The sequence below is a fragment of the Fundulus heteroclitus genome, unplaced genomic scaffold, assembly GCF_011125445.2.
Source record: "Fundulus heteroclitus isolate FHET01 unplaced genomic scaffold, MU-UCD_Fhet_4.1 scaffold_301, whole genome shotgun sequence".
NCBI classification, from domain to species: domain Eukaryota; kingdom Metazoa; phylum Chordata; class Actinopteri; order Cyprinodontiformes; family Fundulidae; genus Fundulus; species Fundulus heteroclitus.
In genome coordinates this window covers 41,479-52,672 of record NW_023396711.1, presented here as the reverse complement: position 1 = coordinate 52,672, position 11,194 = coordinate 41,479, and the positions used below count along the sequence as shown (strand labels likewise).

The 11,194-nt window shown below is 41.2% G+C and overlaps 1 protein-coding gene across 1 annotated transcript; it reads right to left on the bottom strand.

Annotated features, from left to right (window-relative positions):
- Window positions 1-501: 501 nt before the first annotated feature.
- On the bottom strand, window positions 502-3,368 carry LOC118559501 (stonustoxin subunit alpha-like; the record flags this gene model as incomplete). The annotated part of the gene is made up of 2 exons (XM_036130214.1): window positions 502-1,587; window positions 1,889-3,368. Coding segments are annotated over 2 exons (2,043 nt in total), but the record flags the coding sequence as incomplete, so codon positions are not given.
- Window positions 3,369-11,194: the final 7,826 nt, after the last annotated feature.

Sequence of the window (11,194 nt, the reverse complement as noted above, 5' to 3'; positions counted from 1 at the left end):
GAGTTTGTTCCAGATCAGTGGAGCATAGGAACTAAATGCTGCTTCTCCATGTCTGGTTCTGGTTCTGGTTCTGCAGAGCAGGCTGGAGCCAGAAGACCTGAGTGGTCTGGAGGGTTGATGCCCTGATAACAAGTCTGTGATGGATTTAGGTGCTAATTCAGGGATTTATAGACTAACAGAAGGATTTTAAAGTCTATTCTCTGAGATACAGGGAGCCATGGAAGGACTTCAGAACCGGGTCCATGTTCTCTACGTTCTTAGTCTTAGTGAGGACTTCAGAACCGGGTCCATGTTCTCTACGTTCTTAGTCTTAGTGAGGACGCGGTGAAAACACCGTTGCAGTAATATGTTCTACTAAAGATAAACATATGGATTCTTCTGAGACATCAGTCCTTTAATCCTGGAAATGTTCTCCAGGTTCTAGAAGGTCCACTTTGTCTTTAGATGGAGGTTCAGGTCTGAGTCCGTCACTACACCCAGATTTCAGGCCTGATCAGTGGTTCCTAGCTGAAGCAGCTGAAGCTGTGAGCTAACTCTGGATCTCTCCTCTATTGGTCCAAATATTGGACCAAACTCCGACCCTGTAAAGGACCGCGGGTCGGAGTTAAACTGCGTTGAGGACTAAGGCCTCCATACATGCGTCACGCTACCCACTGCTCCACCAGCGTGCCTTAGTTCAAACATTCTGTGTGGAATAACAAACTCTAATGATGTAACTCCCTGTTAACGAGATGCTTAACAGGAAGTCAGAACTGAAATGGAAACCTTTCACAAGAGCTTTTCACCGATTAGGCCGTTGCTCCACATAGACTGCATGGGTCCACACACGGGACTAGAAAATCTTATCTTAAGCCAGTTTATTTCTGATTCTTAATATTATTTTATTGTCATCAATATATTGTTGTTCAGTCTGTTTTGTAATAAACTGATTTGTTATTTCATTCAATTGCCAAAATAATACTTTTGCAAAAATATTCCCTTATTATGAACATCTGGGTCTGGATTGAATCTTCTAACTCAATGTTTAGAAACACAGGAGGATGTAACTGTTTTTAGGCCAGATCTTGAAACATGGGTACACAGGCTCTGAGAATCTGGTGTGGAAAGTGTGAATGTGACTCAGTTTTTCCCCTGCGACTATGTAGTAGGACAAAGTGCCTGCAGGCCAATCCAGAAAAACTCCTAGGCGTACGCAGCCAGTGTGCGGTAGAGGGTAACAAATTGCATTATCTGGTCGGTTGTTTGAGTTATGCTCAGCATAGAAAATCGGTTGGGGTTCCCACTTGTGGCCCAATGACCAGCTTATGGTATTCCATCCAATCCCATCCCATCCCGTGTTCGACTTTCTGTGTATTCCTTTATAACACACAGCAGCAGCAGCATCTCTGCCTTTGTCGGTGCTCAGCTCCACCTCCCAGTAATGCCGTCCAGTCAGTGACTCCTTACACAGAACCTGAGGTAAAGCATCAAATCTCTCAGGGTGATCAGGATAGGACTGTGGATATCCATGCATCAACTTCTTGTTTCCTTGAGAAAGAGTAAGATGTCCATTTATTGTGTCTGGATCAAAGGTCAGATCACAAGCATCTGGAGGACAGAAAGAGAGAAGGGAAAGTTTGATCATTCTGACCCCCACTCCCTGCAGACCAGCATTTAACCAAGCAAATGTCAGCAAACAGAGTCCAACCTGGACGTATTAACATGCTGAACAACCAGAGAGGTTTCTGTGCTCAGTGGTATCCCATTTAACACACAATAATATATAAAATATACATATCCTTTTACATTCACTGCACTGATAATATGATCTTCATTTTCCTGTTTATCTTGCCAGTTATAATTCTACTAATGGAACACTGCAAAAATAAGCACATAATTAAATACTTACACCAAATCAGATCTCTTCTATCTGTTGCTTTTTCCACATCACAGACATCTGGTTTGGAGAAGTCTTCCATGAGCAGCCTCCTATTCCTGTAGTGGTAGATGGTTGCTCCTTGGTGTTGCTTATTTTTTATGACCGCTACAAGGAATCTGAACTTATTGTTGTTCTTTAAACCTTTAACAAATGTACCAAATTCTTCAGCTTTTCTTGTCATATTAAGTAAATCTACTTGTGGGAAGGGTGGTAGTTCATTTGTGGATTGATCCATGTCCTCAGAAGCCTTCATAGCCTGAGGATCCAGGTAGTCCTTCATTTTATCAAGATAAGGATCTGTAGTTTCCAGAGAAGTGAAAACAAAGCTGAGGACATCCTGGACTTCAGGATTAAGAAACTCCTCCACCAACTCTGCCTCACTTTGGACTATCTTTGCTCCCTTCATTTCCTTTAAACACAAAGTGATTACACTGACTTCTCTCTCAATATTAATCATCCACTTCATTAGATTCTCACTACTAAAATGAGACTTTTCACTGTCAACCAGGATCTTCAACAACTCCGTCTCATCTTCTTCTCCTGCCCTGATGGACGTAATCTTTTTTGCAATCACATCCAGAAGTTTCCCTTCATAGATTTTACACTGTTCTTGGAAACTCTCCAACCTTTCTTTGATTTTTGGGAACACAAAGCTGCCTTCAAGACAATCGTTGCATCTGATGTTGAGTTTGTGGAAATCTTCCCGGGCTTTTTGAACTTTTCTCACAAGACCAGGGCTGAGGTCAGTCGTCATCTCAGCTGCTGACGGATCAAAGTTCTTCAGCGGCATCATCCAGACCTTTACTGGAACAGTGTTTTCTTTGTTCTTTCCAAGAAGTTCTGGAACTTTTCTGTACGTTTTCACTGCTTCTTCAAACGTCACAGGGTTGCTTTCAGGAATTAAGTCTCCGTAAAACTTGCAGGTGAATTTTTCTGTCACCGCCTTTTCTGTATCAGACAGTTTGAGGTCAACTTTCCCACTTGCACTTAAACTGAAAATCTTATTTATCACAGCTCTAATGTTGCCTTTGATCTCTTGAGCACTGCTCTCATCTAACTTCTCACTGTCCAGCACAAAGAAAGCATTTGCACCATAAGAGATGCCGGTGACAACATGTGTGGCACAGCTCTTCACAATAACACCAATCTGCTGTGTTTTATTCATTTCCTCAGTAGAAATGTTTAGCCGTTTAAAAATGGTGGTAGCTTTGTACTGAAATGTGACTCTGCTTTGATTTTTGGATTTCTTCTGATCATTTAGATACTTTGCAGATCCCCCAACTTCAATCAAACCACCCAGGAAGCTGGCCTTCAGAGAGTCACTGACGTCCAGCAGAGAGAACTTCTCCTCCAAGGAATCAGAAGCGCTGATTCTAAACTCACTGCCATGCTGGGAGTTCTCTTCAGTCATCTTTTGGAGAGTTTTGTCATCCCAGAGTGTGGTACCTTTAAAACATGAACGCACAAATTAGATTATATCAAAAGCTTTATGTGTGTCAGAAACAGTTTAAACATTTATTTTTTTTCCAATGTTTAATAGTTCATCTACCTTTAAATATTATGTCACTGAAATAAAGTAGGAATTTGAAACAATAAAATTAGGTGCCGAGTTTAAAGACACCTGTTTTGTTTCAACATCTCAAAACTATTGTTTGATACTAAAGTGCTTTTACTGCATTTCTACAGTGATGATATAATACACTTTTTATTTCTAAGACACTTGTTAAAATATAAATAATTCTACTTTTTAAGACACTAGCACAATTGCACTTCCTAAGGGAAGAACATCTCTGTCACACCTGCTGCTGTGCTGTGACCGTCACACCTAGTGTCATCACCATGATCAGCAGCTGCTGCCATATAAGGACGGATCCTCCACCTGCGCAGCATCAGATTGATGTATAATCCCAGTGGTAACACTTTCAGGCCATTTGTCTGTTCGAGTCAAGTTTGACATATTTCTAACCTGCCTTTTTCCTCCCATGTCTAATTCCAATGCCTAAACCTGCTTCCTCACCTACCACCTTGGATTTCCAGGCCTGCCTCCTGCTTGTCTGACACTGATTACAAGGATTGCCCTTTGTGACCAAGAGAACCATAAAATAAACTCAACCTAATCTTGCCGATAGCTCAAGGCAAGGCATGGCAATCAAGGCAAGGCAGGCAAGGCAAGGCAAGGCAAGGCAAATTTATTTATAAAGCACAATTCAGTACAGAGACAATGCAAAGTGCTTTACATGATTAAAATATAGGAATAAAAGCAAGTAGGGATAGAATGTAGAAAAAAAAAATTAAAAATTGAAAACAGTAAAACAGTTTAACTTGAACATTCAAAGGCAATTTTAAACAAATGTGTTTTTAATCTCGATTTAAAGGAACTCAGGCTTTCAGAACTTTTACAGTTTTCTGGAAGTTTGTTCCAGATAAGTGGAGCATAGGAACTAAATGCTGCTTCTCCGTGTCTGGTTCGTGTTCTAGGTATGCAGAGTAGGCTGGAGCCAGAAGACCTGAGTGGTCTGGAGGGTTTATACGCTGATAACAAGTCTGTGATGTATTTAGGTGCTAAGCCATTTAGGGATTTATAGACTAATATAAGTATTTTAAAGTCTATTCTCTGAGATACAGGGAGCCAGTGTAAGGACTTTAGAACTGGGGTGATGTGCTCTACTTTCTTAGTCTTAGTGAGGACGCGGGCAGCAGCGTTCTGGATCAGCTGCAGCTGTCTGATCCACTTTTTAGGCAGACCTGTGAAAACACCGTTGCAGTAATCAATTCTACTAAATATAAACGCATGGATTAGTTTTTCCAGATCCTGCTGAGACATTAGTCCTTTAATCCTGGAAATGTTCCTCAGGTGATAAAAAGCCGACCTTGTAATTGTCTTTAGATGCTTTTGAAGGTTCAGGTCTGAGTCCATCACTACACCCAGGTTTCGGGCCTAATTAGTGGGTTTTAGCTGAAGCGACTGAAGCTGTGTGCTAACTTTTGATCTCTCCTCTATTGGTCCAAAAATTACTACTTCTGTTTTGTTTTTATTCAACTGAAGAAAATTTTGGCACATCCACGTATTGATTTCTTCTAGGCATTTACTCAGTGCTTGAACTGGTTTATAGTCACCTGGTAACATGGTGATGTAGAGCTGTGTGTCATCTGCATAGTTATGGTAGCTGATGTTGTTATTTTTTATTATCTGAGCTAGGGGGAGCATGTAGATATTGAAGAGGAGGGGACCCAGGATGGACCCTTGGGGAACCCCACATGTGATTTTTGTCGTCTGGGATGTAAAGTTACCTACTGACACAAAAAAGTCCCTGTCCTTTAAGTAGGACTTAAACCAGTGGAGTGCTATACCAGAGAGACCGACCCAGTTCTCCAGGCGTTCTAACAGAATGGAATGATCGACAGTATCGAATGCTGCACTGAGGTCCAATAGTACCAGCACGGTGGTTCTTCCACAGTCTGTATTTATATGGATGTCATTAAACACCTTGATAAGGGCGGTCTCTGTACTGTGGTGAGCACGGAAGCCAGACTGGAAAACGTCAAAGCGGCTGGTCGTTGTTAAGAAGGTGTTTAATTGTTGAAACACAGCTGGACCACTCAACATAGCCGACATTATCACTAGAGGAGCTGGGCCAAAGGAACTTGATGCCCTTTCAGAGTGGCAGCAAGGGCCAGAGTTTCTACATCTTCCAGAGAGCGAGTGGCCAAATATGTCGTCAAAAGATGTGTCTGTGACAACTCGAGAAAGCATTAACAATATGCAAAAGAAGTCATTCGTGGCAGCACTCACAACAGCCCAAGCGAAAAGAAGTCTTCCAAGTCTTGTGGGACGACTTCCTGCTGGTGCAGCTGTCCTAAACTTGGTGGATGAGAGGCGCTTTAGTAGCCTAAAGTGTCTAATCAAGACTGTTGTTTTTATCTGGAGAGCCGCCAAAAAGTTTACATCTGCAACAAAGTCCATTGAGAACCCAAAGTGGAAGGTGATTCCCACAAAAGGAGTTATCACCGCCACAGAACGTCAAGAAGCAATAGGAGACATCTATCTTGCTGCTCAAGAAGGGGTGACGTTCCCAGCTACCACTACGGACCGCTTGGTTGTGTACAGAGAGCCAGACTCTGGGTTACTAGTTTGTGGTGGGAGAATCCATGGCTTCAGGGAGGATGGCGCTGCAGTTCCCCTTCTGCCTTTGAATGCATGGGTCTCTACTTTATTGGTACGGGAGGCGCACAATGAGGGTCATGGAAGTGTGGCTGCAACCCTGCTGAAAATGAGGAGGAAAGCCTGGGTCATCCAAGGGAGGAGAATTGCCCAAAAAGTAGTGGAGAACTGCCTTTTCTGCAAAAAGTCAGGAGCAAGAAGGTGCAAACAAGTAATGGCTGACCTACCTCCTGAAAGAGCTACACCTGCAGCCCCGTTCGAGTTCACTACAGTCGACCTCTTCAGACCATATCTTGTCAAAGATGACATCAAGAAACGGGTCTCAATGAAAGTGTGGGGTGTCGTCTTCAGCTGTATGGCCAGCAGGGCAATTCATGCAGACTTGGTCAACACAATGTCGACAGAGAGCTTCTTGATGGCTTACCACCGCTTTACTGCAATGAGAGGGCACCCAAGAAAGATCTGGTCCGACCCAAACTTCATCGGCGCCAAACCTGTCCTAATAGAGCTGTACCAGTTCCTGGATACTCAGAATAGAACTTCAATAGAAAAGATGTCGGCTCAAAAAGGTACCAAATGGGAGTGGACAATTCACCCTGCTGACTCACCTCACCGCAAATGGGGCTGCTGAAGCCGCTGTCCGCATTCTCAAGAAGGCACTCCAGAGCCTGGGCAACAACACTGGCCTCAGCTACAGCGAGCTTCAGACAACACTACAACTTGCAGCAAACCTTGCCAACGAATACCCAATAGACGCCAGGGTGCAGAGCCATGAAGAACGCGTGCAGTATGTGTCACCCAACACACTTCTCCTGGGCCGAGCCTCTCCAAGCGGTGAGATCAGCACATTTGACTTTGCAAACTACCCTTATAAGAGACTCTGAGAGATGCAGAACCAGGCCAATAAGTTCTGGAGGTCTTGGAGCCAGCTTGCCGGCCCAAACTTATTTCTGAGAAGTAAATGGCACACTCTGCATCGTAACGTTGCTTTCGGAGATATTATCTGGTTCTGCGACCAAAATGCAGTGAGGGGCCAATTCAAGCTAGGACGGGTGGTGAGCGTAAATCCAGATGCTAAGGGCATTGTTCGAGACGTAAACGTCAAAGTGGTCCAAAGCTCCTGCCTTCCTGTCACAAAACCCACACTAAACCGGCCATCTGCCAAAGTCTTGAAAGAAGTTACACCAACCACATTTCTGCACAGAGATGTTCGACGCCTGGTTGTCTTGCTACCAGTTGAGGACCAAACTCGGAGCTGACCGGCAGTAAGCAGGTGCTGATTTACGATCTTTCCATCGGTTCCCGTGGGAAGATCGAGTGGGAGGTGTGATGACAAACTGCCTGGGAGCTCCTCCCATTAAATCAGTGGTGAAACAGGTGGAACAAATCTACCAAGCAATCTGGGCATGCCAGTACCTGGCTCTGTTGTTGTCTTTAGACAGTGGAAGGAGCATTAAGAGCATCACAAAACCAAGGAAACTTCATCTTTGAAATCAAGGTGATTGTGCAAGATCAAGCCCTCCACAAAACTGTGAAGGACAGCCGGTAAGCGCCATATCGGCCATGTTTTGGCTGGTTAAGCAGTGCTGATCTAATGATGCTCTGGAAAAACACAGAATCTTAACTCTTGTTGACTTTGGTTGGACTTTTTGCTGTGGTATTTGTAACTTCAAATGGTGTTTAGTTTTATCAAACAAGAGGGGTATAAAGGAAAAGTAAGAAAGCAAAATTCATTGACAAAGAATGTGTTTGAAATGGTTAAAACTAATTTAAACATTGTAGAAATCTTAATAAACCAAGTTATTAATTCAGTTTAGTCTTTTAATTCAGAGTCTGAAATTTTGGCTAAAAAATGTAAGATCTAGTAACTTGGCTAAAAAGTATGGAAACACAGTTTGGCTAAAATATAATGAGATCTATTAATTAACCTAAATATTAAACCAATTGAAGGTAAAAAAGGTATTTGGCTAAAGATACTTGGTTAAAAGATAAGAAAGTATACATTTTGAAAATTAAAATAGCAACTGTTTTGTTTGGTAGAACATATCTAGTTGTATGGTTACAATGAAAGTAATGTGTTTATCCGAGTTAAATATGAATGACTTTGTGTATTTAATTTGGCTGTCAACTCAGATAATAACTTGTATTTGTCATCTCTCTTATGAGGTTTTTCACCTGTTTACTGCCCACCAAAGAATGGTTAATAATAGACAAACAACTGATCCCATGGCTGTTTATTGAGTGAAATCCTGTTAAGATCTTCTTATGGAGGGACCGTCCCTTTCAAGTGGGGAATTGCACAAAAAATAAACCAAAACTTGACATACAGGTTAAGAAAACAGCAAGCAGAAAAGACAATACACAAAATTAGAAATCCATTGACAAATCAAATAGAAACTGACCCGGAGAAAATAAAACGGTGTTTTGAGGAGTACTATCAGAAATTATATTCCCAGCCGCAATTAGGTGAGGTTAAATCTACCAAGGGTCACTGACGCTCAAAATGAAAGATTGATATCCAAAATTACTGAAGAGGAGGTTTTATCAGCTATTAAAAGACTAAAAACAGGTAAATCCCTCGGCGCAGACGGTTACAATTCGGGGGGGGGGGGGGTATAAAAGTATGCAGGAGGAACTGGTACCAACATTACTGAGAGCATTTAACTGGGTAATGGAGAGAAAGGTGATTCCCTCTTCGTGGAGTGAGGCCATCATTTCTATAATTCCAAAGGAGGATAGAGTCTGGTAATTATCGGCCAATTAGTGTATTAAATATTGATTATAAATTGTTCACCTCCATTTTATCTAAAAGATTGTAAATAACACTGCCAGACCTCATTAACAAAGACCAGACATGCTGTATTAGACAAAGGCAAACCCAAGACAATATTCGAAAAACACTGCATATTACGAAGCATGTTAGCCAGCATAAATTGGAAACTCTGATTTTGAGTTTAGATCCTGAAAAAGCCTTTGATTCAGTACGGTGGGCTTTTCTATATAAGGTTTTATCATAATTTGGCTTCCATTCAAACATAGTTGATACTTTTGCCGCGCTGTACGGCAAACCTCCAGCCAAGATCAAAGTAAATGGGGATCTGACGAACAGTTTTACTCTACAGAGAGGATCCCGACAGGGCTGTGGCGCCTCTCCACTCCTCTTCGCCTTATTTCTAGAACCTCTGGGGCAGTGGATATGACAAAGATCTGATATTAGTGGGGTTACAATGACAGCAGGGGAACAAAAACTGGCCCTATTCGCCGATGACGTGTGGATGTTCTTAACACAGCCAAATCAGACACTCCCCAGTACTTGAGGAATACAGATCACTCTCAGGATATAAAATTAATGTTAACAAAACCCAGATATTATGTCTGAATTTTAATCCATCCATTAGAATTAAGAACATGTATAAATGGAACTGGGACTCAGAACACATTAAATATTTGGAGGTAGTTCTGACAAAGGATTTATCTAAATTGATTAATGCTAACTACGGATCCTTAACCTCAAAGGTAAAATCTGATTTACAGAGGTGGAACACTGTTCCCTTCTTAAATTTATACTCACGAGTGGAATCAATTAGAATGAACATTCCCCTCTACCTTTTTCAGTGTTTACCAATTAAAATACCTCAGAAATATTTTGATGATTGGGACAGGATGCTGGCGAAATACATATGGCAACATAAAAGAGCCAGGATTAACTACAAAACACTCCAATTAATTAAAGAGAAAGGGGGAATGGGCCTTCCTTGTCTTAAGGAGTATTACTATGCTGCCCATCTTAGACTCTTAATCTGTTTGAGTTCGCCAACCTATTCTGCAGGATGGAAGGATATAGAAGTTGATATTACAAAAGAGGTGCTTCTCATGGCGCTATTGGCAGATACTAAATTACAGAAGACCACACTGTATACTTCTGACTTTATGTATGATTCCCTGCTAAATTCCTGGAATGAAATCATTAAAAGGTGTAAACTGGGTGAACTGTCCAATATTTTGAGGTGGTGCGCCAACGACTCTGAGTTTGTGCCAAATAGATATGATGATCGGTTCAAGAGATGGCTATCTAAGGGGTTAACAACCTATTATTCCTTCATCCACAAGGGAGCATTCTCGAGTTTCGAGACCCTACAGACTAAATATGGTTTAGGTCAAGATGATTTTTACAGGTATTTGCCGGTTAGACATTATTTCAACCAAAATTTAAAAACAGTATATGAAAAGAAAGATTTAGGTTTTCTACAGATATTCTTAAGTCTAACCAGGTCTAATTCTCAAAATAATATAATTTCTAAATTATATAAGGGCATTCAGCAATGTACACAAGTCAGCACAGAAGGTATAAAGAAGAGGTGGGAAAAGGGGGGAAATATGGTTATCTCACTTGACAGTTGGGCCAATATATGTCAGTTTCAGTGGACAATAACAGGTTCGAATACATGGCGAGAGTTCAGTTGGAAGAACACGATCAGGTATTTTATTACGCCTATCCAAAAACGTCGTCAAGGTGGTGGGGATGCATGTTGGAGACTATGTGGGGTCACTGGTGCCAACCACTTTCATATTTTTTGGGAATGTCAAGTTATAATTAATTATTGGACACAGATAGGTGAACATGTTAATAATTTATTTGGTACTAAAATTCCCCTTAAATGTGAAACACTGTATTTGGGTGATGTTCCTGTGACAAATTGGAATAACATTGATAAAAGATTACTCGGTATGTTACTTATTGCAAGTAAAAAGGCCATCACAAGAAAGTGGCTGAGAGTGGAATCTCCAACTATTCAGGACTGGATCAACATAATACACGAAATATATGTCATGTCATGGAAAAGTTGTCTTTTTCCCTCAGGATGCAAAAGGAAATGTTTTACAAAATCTGGACTAAATGGACTGAGTACATAAAACCCCTACGGTCAGATTTTGTATGAATGATACGTTTCTGTACTTAAAACCTTGTCTTGTGAATATTGGCATGCTTCCCATATATGCTTATGTTTGTGTTTATTTATGTTTGATACTGTGAAATCATTTAGAAATAAAAATTATAAAAAAAAAAATGGTAATATTTACATTAGCCAATTAATGGGGACATATCGCACATT